Source organism: Rhinichthys klamathensis, unplaced genomic scaffold (assembly GCF_029890125.1).
Source record: "Rhinichthys klamathensis goyatoka isolate OS25496 unplaced genomic scaffold, OSU_Roscu_1.1 h1tg000181l_1, whole genome shotgun sequence".
NCBI classification, from domain to species: Eukaryota; Metazoa; Chordata; class Actinopteri; order Cypriniformes; family Leuciscidae; genus Rhinichthys; species Rhinichthys klamathensis.
The window spans coordinates 1,905,951-1,922,354 of record NW_026606709.1 but is presented as its reverse complement, the minus strand read 5'-3'; the positions used below and the strand labels follow the sequence as shown (position 1 = coordinate 1,922,354).

General features: G+C 38.1%; 2 protein-coding genes across 6 annotated transcripts in view; both read right to left on the bottom strand.

Annotated features, from left to right (window-relative positions):
* Window positions 1-446: 446 nt before the first annotated feature.
* On the bottom strand, window positions 447-3,485 carry endouc (endonuclease, polyU-specific C). The gene is made up of 8 exons (XM_056261236.1): window positions 3,412-3,485; window positions 2,962-3,021; window positions 2,753-2,852; window positions 2,558-2,669; window positions 1,489-1,610; window positions 1,101-1,213; window positions 854-1,004; window positions 447-748 (listed from the first exon to the last, which is right to left on the bottom strand). The coding sequence occupies exons 1-8, from the start codon at window positions 3,420-3,422 to the stop codon at window positions 488-490; spliced, it is 930 nt and encodes a 309-aa protein (XP_056117211.1). The 5' UTR covers window positions 3,423-3,485; the 3' UTR covers window positions 447-487.
* A 2,304-nt stretch (window positions 3,486-5,789) lies between these two features.
* The window catches only part of ppfibp1b (PPFIA binding protein 1b), a 30,124-nt gene continuing 19,509 nt past the window's right edge, over window positions 5,790-16,404 (bottom strand). For 4 of the 5 annotated variants that reach the window (XM_056261231.1, XM_056261232.1, XM_056261234.1 and 1 more), the window contains 14 exons: window positions 16,178-16,237; window positions 15,910-15,970; window positions 15,451-15,622; window positions 13,773-13,914; window positions 12,994-13,125; window positions 12,650-12,800; window positions 12,402-12,513; window positions 12,159-12,247; window positions 11,191-11,313; window positions 10,984-11,109; window positions 7,796-7,984; window positions 7,529-7,696; window positions 6,316-6,381; window positions 5,790-6,207 (listed from right to left, as the gene is read on the bottom strand). In XM_056261231.1, coding sequence (XP_056117206.1) covers window positions 6,121-6,207; window positions 6,316-6,381; window positions 7,529-7,696; window positions 7,796-7,984; window positions 10,984-11,109; window positions 11,191-11,313; window positions 12,159-12,247; window positions 12,402-12,513; window positions 12,650-12,800; window positions 12,994-13,125; window positions 13,773-13,914; window positions 15,451-15,622; window positions 15,910-15,970; window positions 16,178-16,237 — 1,678 coding nt within the window. In that variant the 3' untranslated portion in view covers window positions 5,790-6,120. The remainder of the gene's footprint in view (window positions 6,208-6,315; window positions 6,382-7,528; window positions 7,697-7,795; window positions 7,985-10,983; window positions 11,110-11,190; window positions 11,314-12,158; window positions 12,248-12,401; window positions 12,514-12,649; window positions 12,801-12,993; window positions 13,126-13,772; window positions 13,915-15,450; window positions 15,623-15,909; window positions 15,971-16,177; window positions 16,238-16,404) is intronic. The other variant, XM_056261233.1, reaches the window with a different exon arrangement.

Sequence of the window (16,404 nt, the reverse complement as noted above, 5' to 3'; positions counted from 1 at the left end):
AATAGTGCTGTGGTGTGACAAATGAATTTTTTAAATCATAAATATGAGGCAATGAACCTGTATGTGTAACAATTATACAATGATTATAAGTTGTTTATAGCATTTTTTTTTAAGTTGACATGATACAGAAGTTGCGATTATCTTTAATTCACCATTGTGACGTATACCGTAGAGATAGTCGAATAAATAAATGTAATAAGTTCTGCAAATAAACAATCACAAGTGGATCAAGAAATGATTTTTAATGTGAAATGTTAACCAACTATGTATATAACAGCAGTCGTGGTCAAAATAGGCAAAGAGAAAAACTCTCTAAATGAGTATACTGTTGTTTATTAACATATTAGTAAACAAGCATCTAAATTGAAGACTTCTCCAATACAAAACACATATCTACGCATTTAAAATTACAATGTGCCTTTAAAAACGAATTCTTTAAAAATGTGAAAAACCTGAAAAGCTATTGTCAGTACACAGCATGTGGGATTTATACGTGTCTGTTGTTGCTGCTAAGCAGCTTGGGATAAGCGGTCCCAATAGAGCGGCCATGTCTGTGCACCACCATCTCCAGCTGGTACTCATCCAGATTGACCACAGCTGTGGTGGTCTTCTCAGTGGACGTGAGGAACAGGATGGTAAAGATTGCCATCTCGAACTCAGGACTCACACCAACAAAGGCGCTGGCCACTGGCTTGACCAAACCATGCCAGCTGAACTGCACGTTCAAGACATGATCATCGTCATCGGGCTGCGTGGAAGAGAAACAAACACATATTCAGCAAAGTCTGCACACAGAACAATCAATCATTAACAATTGTTGTGTTATCTTCGTATTTATTGATGAAAGAAGTACCACATTATTGTCCCTGGCTTTGTAGCCCTTGTAATCAAGAAGATCCTGCTTCTCTTGCAGGTAAAACTGGACCCAGTTGTGAAGACCCATGATTTCTCTGCCAAATTTGGTTTCCCCAACAAACACATGCTCAAATCCACTGGAGTCCTCCCTTTTTGGAAGAAAGATAGTGATGCATTTTATAATTAGAGCAGATAGGGAATAAAAGATAGACATTTTTCATGTTACGCTGGTGTATGTTGCTTACCCTCCATTTCTGTCTCTATGATAAAGGCGGAACCACATGTAGTACAACTGACTCTTAAACTGTCTCAGATCTGAGCGTGATTTCCCCTTACCGATCAGGTACCGGTGGGCACGCTGAGGGAGTAAAACAACATTCATATAAAACTGAACTAATGACCCCAGAATAATCATACGCCCTTCCACACTCTTTTCCCCTTGGCATAATAAGTAGCTGTTAAGAACAGGGTGTGGCAGGGAACAACCACAATATTTTGGTTAGCAACGAGAAAAAAAGTGAACTTGTCTTTACATGTAGTACTTTGAATACTTTTCATTTTTTGTTATTGCCTTGAGAAACAAGAGGGGATTTTTTATTTGGTTAAGGGGGTATAATTTGAGTCATACTGTACCTTCATGACTGCAGTATCTAAGATAGCATCCAGAAAGGAGTTATTTTCGGTCACCTCCTCAGCGGTCACCCTCTCTGCCACACCAGTGGACCTCTCATAGTTGTCCAAAAGCTTCATGAAACCTGTTGAGAGATGAGAAAAATCACAGACCAGTTTTGGTTGGTGAAAACAATTTCATTTCTGGTCATTTTGGTGGTTATGTATCATATTCATGCACATGTAAATGGAAGAAATGTAAACCTTCTTTTACTTTATTTCTTTGTGATTTTGTGAGAATTTTAAAAGGGTTAGTTCACCCCAAAATTAAAATTGATTAACCCCCTGGAGCCGGCGTATGGATGACTCTTATGATGGATGGATACGCTTTTTTGGGCTTCAAAATCTAGGGTCAAACTCACTCCCATCATATTTTTTTTTTGTATAACTCTGATTGTGTTTGGCTGATTGTGAAGTCATATACACCTAAGATGGCTTGAGGGTGAGTTAATTAAAAGAGGATTTTCATTTTTGGGTGAACTAACCTTTAAAGTCTCAAATACTTCAAAATTAAAGCAGAAAACGTATGATCCTCAAGGACGAAATGTTTACTTTTTTGTATGTTAATAATTGTGCCTTACGAAACTGGTATGTTCCCTGTCTTGTGTTGTATGTGAAAATGTGTAATAATCAAAATTGCATCATGTATATTGTTCTATCCTATTCAACCTCATAAATCCAAAATATGTGAAGTGATTTAAATTTATATGCATGAGGTTTTTAAAATAACATTTCAGATTCACATTTTTCCAGTAAAGTGTTGCATCAAGCAACCAATATATTAGTGGTTTCCCAGGGAAAATATGCTCTAACCCTAACTCCACCAAAAGAAGGGACTGAATGCAACATTCAACTTTCCACCAATCAACTTCAAGATTAACTGCCTGCCTAAACATGCAACTCTTGGTGTGTCTCTGTTAAATGTTTTAGCACAGCTGCAATGGATAAAACATTTTTTGCAAACTGACAAAATGATTAAAGGGGGTTAGAATCTTTTTTCTTAAGGTGTTGGATTTTTACAAAAGAAACATACGTGCATAAGTGGTAATGCCGTCCAATTTGGCCTCATCGACACTGGAAAACAGTGGGGATGAGGCATGGTCTACCGCACTTGTGCTTCCTTGTGCTATGTAACCAGCTTTGCCCTAAAAGAAATGTTAGATGTTTTAATGTAATACATGATTGGTCACTATACTTAATATTGTGGGACATTAAAAAATACTGACACCTGTAGTGTGATATTGTAATCAGTTCCAGGCTTCATGCGATTCACATCCAGCTTCCAGAGCTCATTGAAAATATTCGAAAGCTCCTGGTTGACAGTTTGACTGAGAGTGTAGAGAAAACAAAAAGTGAATTGTCTAAAACTTGTATAAACAGTTCTCAGGTGTAGTGCATTGCATTAATGTATACAGGTCAAATTGGAAAATATTTTACCTTGCTGCATCACTGAAATTAAACAGTGCCAACAGCACAAGGATCCATCCACAATCATACCTGCAACACACAAACATAAGAATGTAGTGTGTGTGTGATTATATAAGTATATACAGCATATGTATGTATATTTGTGTATAGTATATTTCATGCCTGCTACCTACTTAAATTAATAATGTAAGTTTATAAAACTTAACCTGCTGCTTTACAGTAAAATCGCAAAAGTTAAAACCAAAGAGAATATTCTAATAAATGACCGATTACTGTAAATAACAGTAAACACATGAACTTACAAACATAAATGCGACTTAAGAGGTCCTCAAAACAAGGTATTAAAAAATCACAACGTTACACCGAATGACCTTTTGTAAAGCTATTCTGCTTTTTAAAATGGTCTTTAAAGACGTAACGTTACAAGTGTATATGCAAAACATAACGTGTTCAACATACCCTCTGCGCATGGTTGTTGCAATGATGCGCGTGCACAGATGAACGCGAGCTTGAGCAGTTTTCCTCTTTTGTTGAAGGTCGTATCGCACGCCCAGTGAAGTGACCCCTGACGATTCTCTCACACCCCAATATGTTGACTGACTGAGTCAAACCTTTTGCATCGAATAAAGGAGTAGAATGAAAATGTACACCAAAACAACAAATGGGCGGAGCTTATGATAAGTTGTCTGTGATTGGTCAAGAAGGGTAAGACAGTTTTTTATTTTAATTAAGCACGCAGCTCTTTTTCACATAATACTTTTTTTTTTCTGCGCTGGTCGAGACGGATTTTTTATATTATTATATTATTTTATATTATTATTATTATATTAGCCTAAAAGGACTTTGTTATACTTGACGCGCTCGCCGTTGTGCTATTCTGTGAAACGACAGGGGGCGACTCCGAGTAATTCTCCTCTAAAACACCAGGAATCAGCAGTGAAGAAGTAGTTTGCCGTTTATTAGTAGTTTATTAATTGCTGATTCATATAAAAAGAGTAATAAATGCAGTAGGTTTATTGTACGTTCACTGCATGTAAACTAGTTAAACAACTGAAGCCTTATTGAAGAGTGTTTAAACCTTAATTTCATCAGCAGGGCTTACTTCTAATTGTAGGCTTATTTTTTTTAAAATATAGGCAGTTCAGACAAGTGCAAACTGGGTGCTTAATGCAAGTGTGTTCCTATTCACAAAATGAGAGTATTTTATGGTCGCCCATCAATGCAAATGTCTCTGTGTATAGAAGGATCATAAACATGGTGGTACAGACGTACCAGTTCGGCCAGATTCGGCTCGAAGTCGTTCATCTTCGGATGCGGCGCCGCGCGCGATGTTACAAAAAGTGCCGTGCACACCGCCAGGCGAAATGGTGTCTTGCGCATGGGTCTTGCGCACCCAACGCGCACGACCGCCCACACCGCAATGACGTCATTTTTGCCGCGCGCACCTTCGCGCTCTTGCGGACGCGGCGAGCTAACATGTCTGTGAGTGAATGTGGGCGCGGGACGGCGGGCCGGGCACATTTACTGCACTAAAAACACCGTCGGCCTGAGCTGACTGTAACTTATGTGTGTTGGTTTCGTTTTACAGAAACCGTGGGACATGTTGTGTGTAGTGTTTGTGGGCACTGAGTCGTGGGAACGTTCACAACATTTAATGTACATTTGACATGAGTCGATTTTATTTGTTCGAGCCCTGCACTGTGGCGGGCTGTGTTTGTGTGTAGAAATGAACAATGGGCTGTGGGCATTTTATTAGCAGCTACACTCATAACACCATCGGCTGTGGCCGGAATACCAGAAAATACTACACTGCTTATATGATTTATCTGTGTCACCTTGGAAACGGCATTTGTGTGCAGGCAAGCGTTAGCATCGGTCGGGCACCCATCCTCCGATCCTGTAGCTCCATAGACGTGTAACGTTAGCTCACGCCAGCGAGCGAACGCTGGACCAATGGTGATCCTCGTCCTGGCTTTTCATTTGACACTATGCCTTTTTCTTTTTTTTAGTGTCCTCTGACAAAACCTTTGCCTTCTTCCTTGTAGCTGTTGGTTCGGCCATGACGAAAACATACAGACGGCAATCAAACGCGAGTTGAGCACTCACGTCAGAATCTGAGGAAGCTGTGGGTGGTGGGGGAAGTGACGTATGCCGTAAAGCGGTCGAATTTTGTAGTTCTTTTTGTGCTCGGGTTCCTACCCGAAACCCGAAGTTACATAGTGCCAGTAAAAGCGATACAGACACCTTCAGGCTTCGGCAGACGTGTCATTCAACCTATTGTAAGTCGATGTACCATCTCAATGGGTTTTGGTAATATATTATAAAGGTTGAAAAGTTCCACAGTGTGCCTTTAATGCATTAACTAATGTTATCTAATAAACCTTATTGTAAAGTGTTACCAAGATTCATTTATGCTACATGATAGCATTTCCATAAACGAAAACATTATTGCTATCCTTAAAGTACTGCTGCAGGGTAAAAATAATTCACAATGAACTTTCATTAAAGTAACAAATATTTTATCCAAATGAGACTTAAATAACATGCAAACAGGATGTAAAATATATTGTACAGAGTTTTGCATGCAAATGTGTGAAACATATGCAGTATTGATGCATGTAGTACTGGCTTTATAAATTGTACAGGTCAAAAAAAAAAATAAACTCCCAACATTTATGTTTAAGACTGGACCTAGAACTTTCATTTGAAATATTGATGATACATGCTAGTTTCATTATTGGCAATGTACAACTTCAATCTATCAACAATTTAATAAAATATATCTTTGATTTTGACTGAAAGTGTCATTGTGCTCTTCTGCCACCATAACTGGCACAAACCTGTCACAGATTTTATTTCAGACCAGCAAACTACAGTAGGACTGCTTTTCATATCATATCGATCCACAAAAACAAAAATGACCACTAACAATCCGATTAAAAAAAAGGGCAGACAGTCTTCCATCTACCTTCGGGAGACATTATTTCAACAAAATGTTCTTGAAAGGCATTTGAAATACTTTAAAATGGTTTTGATGAGTTGACGTGGCTGTGATTGATATATTTGGCATTCAGATGGAGGTGCGTGTGTGGTGTTGGCAGAGGAATTGGCACAGTCACTTCCAATTAAAGCAGCAGCACTAGGGGTGAGACGGTCCCTGCAGTGCCCTCACACGTTGGAGTCATCATCCTTTAAGCTGGCATTGGAAAATGGCGTGGAGATCTCCTTGAAGAATTCATCCTCCTTCAGCATACTCTGAATACAAAACACATGACACACAGTTTAGGCTCAACAACACACACACACACACACATATATATATATAAAGCAGCAAGTGAGATCAGATGTGCAGCTGCTTGTTACCGTTAAGTTGTTGATGCCCTCAGAGAAAGCGCCGATCTGCCTTACTGTCCCCTCAGAGTCATCCATCTGGATCAAAAACAATGCAAAGAAGAACAAAGCCATAAAGATGTTAGTGATTCAATTAATGACGTATTCATTGTCTTTAATTATTCGATTAAGGTTCTTGACTATCGATTTATCAACTCAGCATACAATACCGGTCAAAAGTTTGGAATAATTAAAGATTAATTTTTTAAAGTCTCTTATGCTCGCCAAGGCTGCATTTATTTGATAAAAAAAATACAGTAAAACGGTAATATTGTGAAATATCATTGTAATTTGAAATAACTGTTTTTCTATTGTAACATATTTTAAAATATATAAAATTTATTCCTGTGATGGCAAAGCTGAATTTTCAGTTTTCAGTGTCACATGATCCTTCAGAAACCATTCTAATATGCTCAATGATTACTATTGATTCTCAATTATTAATAATGGTTTTTATTATCATCAGTGTTACATGTCTATATTTTTGCTGCTTAATACTTCTGTGAAAAATGTGATGCATTTTTTTTAGGATTCTTTAATGAATAGTTCAAAACAACAGCATCCATTTGAAATAGAAACTTTCCGTATTATTTTAAATGTTTTAACTGACACTTTTGATCAATGAATGCGTCCTTGCTGAATAAAAGTATTAATTTCTTTTTTCTGTTCTTTAAAAAAAAAATTCTTAGATCATCATCATGGTTTTCACAAATATATAAAGCAGCATGACAGTTTTCAACATTGATAATAAGAAATTTTTCTTGAGCAGCAAATCAGCATCCTAGAATGATTTTTGAAGGATCATGTGACACTGAAGAGTAATGATGCTGAAAATTCAGCTTTGCATTATAAATTCTTCAACTTATTTAACTCATCTTAAAATGTATTCAAACAGAAAATGTTATTTTATTTTAAATTGTAATAATATTTAAAATATTACTGTTTTTAACTGTATTTTTGATCAAATAAATGTAGCCTTGGTGAGCACAAGAGGCTTCCTTCAAAGACATTGAAAGAATCACTTTATTATTTATATATTTTATTTATATTAACATATTGTAGTTAAAATTACACATTAACCAGTGAGTCTCCCATGTGTTTTGCAGTATTTCATGTTGACAATGAAAAATTCCTGAATTTCAACCCGACCACCAGACATCATGGACCAACAAGCTTCTATCACTACCTGGTCAAATCGATCTAGGTCATCATCATAGATCTGGAGCTCCATGCCTCTGTAGCCCTTCTGGAAGCTGCGTCCTTTGGGCATCTCCACATCCATGGGACAGACATACTCTTCATTGTCCTCTTGCTTCTTCTTCCTACCAAACCCTCCAAACGCCAGCTTGTGCGGCTAAAATTGAATCAGACACAAACATATGTTCATACTCCAAATTGAATGAGTCGCATGCCAGTTCTCTAGTAAATGGCCTGGAGATGTTCTGCATCATACCTTGACTTTAGCCGTGGCAGTGAGTAAGATGTAGTCTGGGTTCTCTAAACACTCCTGTTTGAGTTGCTGGGCCTCAGAACCCACCAGCAGGTTAAAGTGAGTGGCCAGATGCCTCCGCAGCAGTGTCTTATTGGGGGGAATATTTAGCAGCAGAGCCATCGTCTCCACATTAAAGCGAGGTTCCAGCACCTGAAACAGAAAAAAAGACACCCATTTCTTAGGACCAAACTTGCACTTTCTATTACTCAAAGAGGCTGGGTTGAAAGCAACAAAAGCAAAAGTTTTCTCTAAATGTGGTTTGATAAGCAGTTCGTCATTTTGCAGACGCTTTCATCTAAACTTCATTTCCACTTGAGCAAACTGGGGCCCGATATACTTACAGCGAAATCTAAGAATGATCTATTGCAGCGTCATTTTGAACAAAATCATGCCGAAAATGCTGGTAAACACCTTCAAACTATCATTGGTCCGTGGCGATTACGTAATAGGTAGATGTGATATGTGGCTTCGCATTATTTGACAAGGAGATATCCAGTTCATTTCTTCTGTCAAATCCGTTAAGGTCAGTCTCGAATAAAACCATGAACACACTAAAGAGAGCTGCTGCATAGTAGAAATTTAAGTTGTATTTCTAATTGTGACACTGTCTGATTATTTTTTCTCAACACTTGAATATGGGTAAGTTTCATAAAAAAAAGCAACTTTGAGCAAAAAGCAGAGAAAAATCACGCTTTTGTCTAAGACTACATCTGGATCGGATTCCGACCTATAATCAAAACACAGATGGAGTAGATCGAGTCCATCAACACCTCTAAAGTTTCACAGTCCTATAGCTCATATCCTGGGTCGACTACTCATTCAGTAACATTAGGCAGTTTTGATTTATAGGCTATTTAATGTTGGTGATCGCGTTATTTTACATACGGTGTGCATATGATTACATAAGATATTGTTAGTTTCTGCAACTTCTTCACATGTGTTTTGATCAGGAGATGCGTAATAGCACCCCCTACCTTATAACAGTGAAAACAAGGATTTCCAGAAAATTCTGTCAATGGCGGGGAAGGGTTGTTTCACAAATGATGGAAATTTCCATCAATGGCGGGGAAAGAGTTAATCGCAGTTCTCACTGCAGTCATTTTTGTTGTTTATTTTGTTATTGAAAAGAAAGCAAGTAGCACATATTGACATATTCACCTAGACGGGTTGCGATGTTCGCTAACAGTATACCGCTGCAAAGGAATTTTAAAAATTAAACTTTCATATATTTTAGATTCATTGCACACCAACTGAAATATTTCAGGTCTTTTATTGTTTTAATACTGATGATTTTGGCATACAGCTCATGAAAACCCAAAATTCCTGTCTCAAAAAATTAGCATATCACGAAAAGGGTCTCTAAACGAGCTATTAACCTAATCATCTGAATCAACTAATTAACTCTAAACACCTGCAAAAGATTCCTGAGGCTTTTAAAAACTCCCAGCCTGTTTCATTACTCAAAACCGCAATCATGGGTAAGACTGCCGACCTGACTGCTGTCCAGAAGGCCATGATTGACACCCTCAAGCAAGAGGGTAAGACACAGAAAGAAATTTCTGAACAAATAGGCTGTTCCCAGAGTGCTGTATTAAGGCACCTCAGTGGGAAGTCTGTGGGAAGGAAAAAGTGTGGCAAAAAACGCTGCACAACGAGAAGAGGTGACCGGACCCTGAGGAAGATTGTGGAGAAGGCCTGATTCCAGACCTTGGGGGACCTGCGGAAGCAGTGGACTGAGTCTGGAGTAGAAACATCCAGAGCCACCGTGCACAGGCGTGTGCAGGAAATGGGCTACAGGTGCCGCATTCCCCAGGTCAAGCCACTTTTGAACCCGAAACAGCGGCAGAAGCGCCTGACCTGGGCTACAGAGAAGCAGCACTGGACTGTTGCTCAGTTTTGCATGTCATTCGGAAATCAAGGTGCCAGAGTCTGGAGGAAGACTGGGGAGAAGGAAATGCCAAAATGCCTGAAGTCCAGTGTCAAGTACCCACAGTCAGTGATGGTCTGGGGTGCCATGTCAGCTGCTGGTGTTGGTGCACTGTGTTTTATCAAGGGCAGGGTCAATGCAGCTAGCTATCAGGAGATTTTGGAGCACTTCATGCTTCCATCTGCTGAAAAGCTTTATGGAGATGAAAATTTCATTTTTCAGCACGACCTGGCACCTGCTCACAGTGCCAAAACCACTGGTAAATGGTTTACTGACCATGGTATTACTGTGCTCAATTGGCCTGCCAACTCTCCTGACCTGAACCCCATAGAGAATCTGTGGGATATTGTGAAGAGAAAGTTGAGAGATGCAAGACCCAACACTCTGGATGAGCTTAAGGCCGCTATCGAAGCATCCTGGGCCTCCATAACACCTCAGCAGTGCCACGCCGCATTGAAGCAGTCACTTCTGCAAAAGGATTCCCGACCAAGTATTGAGTGCATAACTGAACATTATTATTTGAAGGTTGACTTTTTTTTTGTATTAAAAACACTTCTTTTATTGGTCGGATGAAATATGCTAATTTTTTTAGACAGGAATTTTGGGTTTTCATGAGCTGTATGCCAAAATCATCAGTATTAAAACAATAAAATACCTGAAATATTTCAGTTGGTGTGCAATGAATCTAAAATATATGAAAGTTTAATTTTTATCATTACATTATGGAAAATAACGAACTTTATCACAATATGCTAATTTTTTGAGAAGGACCTGTATATATTGGGGCATTAAGTGATATTTCACCTAAAAATGACAAATTCTGTCATCATTTACTCACCCTTATGCTGTTTCAAACCTGTATGAGTTTCTTTCTTCTGTTGAACACAAAAGAAGATATTTTGAAGAATGTTAATCAAACAGTTGACGGTAGTTATTGACTTCCATAGTAGGAAAAAAATATTATGGATGTCAATGGCAACCGTCAACCAGAATTCTTCAAAATATCTTCTTTTGTGTTCAGCAGAAGAAAGAAACTCATACAGGTTTAAAACAACTTGAGGGTGAGTAGACAGAATTTTCATTTTTGGGTGAACTATCCCTTTAAGGGGTACAGTGTTCACAGATCAACTCTTGCAGGCTTTAAACTTACAAATTTTCTCTTACGAGTACAGCTTTAACCATTTCAACCAATAATCTAAACTAGTACATAGACTTTTCTCACCATCAGTCCTCCATGTACGCCACTGCCCCTCAGATTGGGCGCATATTCAGCCAGGTCAACGGACCGCAGCCACTCCATCACACGGTGGTTGGTCCATTGAGAGACCTCAGCAGGACTTATGTTGTTCTGATGGCGGGCATAAGGATTGCTAGTACAAGTACAAAAATAACAGGATAGCACAAATTAGAGTTTAGTCTCTCTTCCTACCTCATCTGAAGGTCGTCGCCGTAGACAGTTGGGGTCATAGTTGTTGAGCCGGAGCACCTGGATGGCTCTCTTAATACTGAGGTGATGTAAAACACTGCCCACTTTCAGAGATAACAGGTCATCCTGTTTAGCGGGAGAAAAACAACATTACTAAAACGCTACCTCTTGTTGGCAACCTTCCTATGAAAGCTGATGCTACTAAATGAACCAAACAACTTGTGTCTTATTACAATACCATTCAAAAGTTTAGGGGTAGTAAAATTATATTTATTTATGAATAAATACATTTATTCAGTTAGGACACATGTTACAAAAAATTCAATTTTAATTCAATTTCAAATAATTGCTGTTCTTTTGAACTTTATATTCCTCATTTTCCTCCACATTTTCCACAAAAATATTAAGCAGCACAACTGTTTTCAACCTTGATGATAATAGGAAACATCTTATTGAGCACCAAATCAGCATATTTGAATGATGATACTGGAGTAATGACATCACAGGAATAAATTACATTTTAAAATATATTAAAATAGAAAACAGTCATTTTAAACTGTAAAAATATTTCATTACATTGTGCTGTATTTTTGATCAAATCAATGCAGCATTGCTGAGCATAAGAGACTTCTTTCAAAAACATTAAAAATCCGGTAACGCTTCCTTTTACAGTCCTGTTACCCATGTACATACTATGTACTTATTATAGTAATTACAATTACTGGGTAATAACTAGATACTAACCCTGAACCTACCCCTAAACCTACCCGTAACCCATGTACTTACCTTATATTAGCCAGTACTTTCTAGGTAAGTACACTGTAAGTACAAGTAAGTACTGTCCTGTAAAAGGAAGCGTTACCAAAAATCCTACCGACCCCAAAATTTTAAATGGTTGCGTATATTACAAGCTAGTTTAACCTTTTATTCAATGATTAAAACCTTGGGAAATGACTGAGAAAGAGACTAACCACAGTCATATAGTGAAGCATCCGTCCATCCACACGTCCCTCGTCAAACTGAGTCTTGTACTGCGGGAGGCCGATATCGTCAAGCCACCCTAGAACAGAAGGAAAGAGGTAGCAACTCAAACACAGTTCAATCAATTATGAATCAATCAAGAAAATGATTCAATCTGAGTGTTAACCTTAATTTAACCATCATTTAACTAACCAATCTATGATACTGTGGATAAATAAACATCAATTCATTACTTGTCACCCAGTGGTAGTCTAGTTTGCCCTTGTTGTCATCTTCCTCTGAGCCCAGTGCCTGCAGGGCCAGCTGGAGTTTCTTCCTGTGGAGAGGGTGTTTTATTCCCATCTCCTGCATAGAGAGGGCAGAACAGTCCTTAAACATGAACTTCAGAAGGAAAACTGATTATTACCAGGTTTAAATGTTGTCTCAGAAGTTTGGACTCCACTATATGCTCTCATCCTGATTCAGAGTAATAAGAACTCACTCTTTCCAGATCCTGCTGGGATGCCTGCAGGAGCGTCTGGCCGGAGGAGATCCACTGCCTTGCCAAACTCACGTACAACCCCAGTCCCTGCTCCTGCATCCAATCACACACCTGCTCCCGGGACCAGCGTGCAAACGGAGCATCCAACTCGCTGGAAAACACAAACAAGGACATCTTACACGCCATGTACTACTAACATGTTTTTAATGAGGAACTGAACCAATAAATCAACAACTAGCAGAACAAGCTACATGCATATGAACCTGTCAACAAGGTGTCTTTACCAACAGCAGATCTTTACAATTTGAGGAGGTGCTCTATCCTGTGTCGCTGTGAATACTGACCTGTTGGTGTTCTGCAGGTCACGTGACCAGCCCAGCCTGGGCCCAGCTGTGGCTCTGACTCCACCCCGTTTAAACTCACTCTCTGATAGGTTATCATCCAGGTTGAATGTGGTTGATTGACTTCTTTTGAGTCTTCAAAGAAGAGGAGAAAGTCATTTTTATCATGTTCATCTCAAACTGAGGTGGGTTAACTAAGCAGATTACAGATTTATTGATACTACATGCTTTAAATGACAGTTTGACAAAAGTTTTTCCACATTTATCTAAAAAAAAAAAAAAAAAAAAAACGCACACACACACACACACACACACACACACACACACACATATATACACACACACACATGTATATAAAAATATAAATTTATATTGCTACATTTAGGGTGTTCTTTAATACATTTGAAAGAAAATAGATTCATATTTATATACTATTATAGTATTTATTAATATTTTGAGTTAGCTTTTGTTTTTATATTTTCAGTTTTCTTTTTAATTTTAGTTTAGATTGTATTAATTTTGTTATGTGCATGTCATTTTTAGTATTATTTATATTTAGCTTAAACTTATTTTCATTTAGTTACCAAGGCAACATGTCTCATTTTTGTTTAAAGGTTTTTTTAAATAATATTAATACTTTTTTTATTTCAATGCTTTATTTTATTGCTTTTCCTCAAATTAACAAAAAATATGTTTAATAGTTTTATTTAACGACACTGCTGGGATATGAAATAGGCTGGATGTCCAAAACATACAATACTGCATCTCCGTTTCAGACTCACTTTCCAAAGAGTGCTTTGATTCCTTTAGACTTTTTCTTGCCCTCCGGGGAAATGGGGAGAGTGTGTGTGCTGTCACTGTCAGCTGACCTCTGCGGCATGCCTGCCAGATCCAGATGGTCAGTGCCGTCCCTCTCAGTCTCAGCTGTGCAAACACATACACAAGACCTGTTGTCACCACAGCACAACACATTACCCACAATGCCATGGTTAGTCAAGCATCAAATAAACTGAGGATTATGGGAAGGAAGAAAAAACAAGGCAGTTGTTCAGTTGGAGACCAGAGCAGTAAAAATGTCATGAATAACAGGAAGTTCAAAAGAAATAAAGCCCAAAAATTACAGCGTATTCCTTGAACTACTGGAATCAGCATCATGGGGCAAGATTGCAGATGACTTCTCGTCTGGACTGAAGAACAACTGGATTGGGTTTATTTTAGGAGTGGAACCATGGAACAAATTCACATGCTGACATGCAAGTTAACACAATGGAAGTAATAACATCTCTGTAGTTGAACGGCACTAACGTACATTCTTACTGTAGTCTAGAGTTGTGAAGGGCACATATATAGAGCTGTGAGAATGTGGTCAGAATATTTGAGTGCTGGGTAATGTGGTCACAAAATAACATGCGATGAGGACAGAACCTCCATATTCTTCATCTCGAAGGGCTCACGCTGGTTACCACAAGAGCTCAATGTTTAAACATGTCTATTTAGACTATTATTTTGACAAGAGGACTTAAAAAACCCTAATTATCCTTACCTCATTTAATATCATCTCCTGTTATGAGGTAAAGAAATTAAAATAAAACAACTTTGGCCCTAAATTGCTTATTTTCAGAAAGATCAAGCTTGAATGAAACTAAAATAAACTATGTGGTCACTTTTACAATACGTTAGAGATCACAATCATTTTCAAAATCAATAAAATACTTGTCGGATCTCCGTGTTCATATAGCAACTGAACAATGTAATTCCTCAAGCACCCTTGAGTCTCAAGTATGACTTTAAATTTGCTTAAAAAGGGACCTAACGTATTATACTTTTTTTGTGTAATGTTGCTGTTTGAGCATGAAAAAGGTCTGCAAAGTTACAAAGTAAAAAGTCCACTCCAAAGAGTAATTCTCTATATCAGCAAGAACTGTTTCTGAACTCCTTCTGAACTGTTTCTTCTGGGAAGTACACGTCACAATAAGCATCAAGCATGAACCATGAAAAACTAGTAGACCCCAAAAGCACAATCAAGACTTTATAAAAGGACATCATATGACCTCTTTAATAGCAGAAGCAGTGATTATGTTTGATATGGTACAAAATGGTCAGAGAGCCAATAGATTATTATGTTTGGGAAAGAAAAAACCTTGCGTTGAAGGATTTTTCCTTGAAGGGAAAGAAAGAAATAAAAACACACCAAAGTTCTGCTTTGTCTTTCTCTGGAGAGGCCATACAGCCAATAAATGAGTGTCTGTACACTACTACTAAAACAGACGCATACATACAGTTCCAGGCATATGTTTGACTCATGAACTTTTTAGTCTAAAAGTCTGTATGTCCAAACGTTTGTCTGCTACTGTACATACAAACAGAGCACAGTTTTTCCAAAGTTATTTGCGCTTTTTTGATCACAGTGAAACTTAAGCAGACCAAGAGCATATTTATCTAGAAGTAAGATGGTCTCACCTAAATTAGGGGCACTAGCAGTCCTCTTCCCTCCCTTGATCTTGAAGAATCCCCGTCCAAAGGAAGATCTCATCTTCCTGGTGCCGAAGCTGTCATCCTCAGCAGTACAAGAAGAGCATGGGGATTTGGGTGGTAGAGTTGTAATCTTGTTGAACTCATTAAAAGCTTTGCTCTAAAAGAACAGGAAGAAAATATTTCAGAAACCTCAAATAACTTCATGTATGTATTATAAAAAAGGATTGTGTTAATATTATAATATAATTTAAGAATGGAATAGAATAGATTAGAATAGAATAACCTCTGCTGGTCTCTGATCTACTGCTAATGGCCACTATAATTAAATAGAAATTGCTCACAATTACACTGCAAGTATTCAATATATTGCATATCCCTAATGAAAACTAATAATGCTTTTTTTTGTTAAATAATTTGTTTTCTCAAGTTAAGTCTGAAACTCACCTTTTCACTTGCTTTTCCATCGAGGTTGTCCTGGCTTGCTGATTTTGTGACCTCTGATGTTCTAAAACATGAAAAGACATTGTCACCATCACTATTTTCAACATACAGATGTTCATAAGTGGCATCTTCTAGGTATCAAACCACCATTGTTAAGGTGTCAGACACACACTTTGTTTCACAATAATAGTGGCTTTTCAGGTTACCCAAAATCTGGCATTTCAAAATGTGCCATTGTTGTAGCCGAACTCCACCAGACACGCATACTCACTCGGGACTCTCATGTAATGGGGTCTCCTGTGATTGTGTTGGCTCCTGACACTCTTTATCACTACAAAAGGACAAACACACAAGCATTGGGATGCAGAGGTGGTGGCAAAGCATGATGGGTAAGCAGAGAGGTGTATAGACAGACATACACTGATGTGCTAAAAGTGAGGAGAAAGTGACACTAATAAAACACCATAGAATGATGAGATAGCATGAAGCAGGTGACAG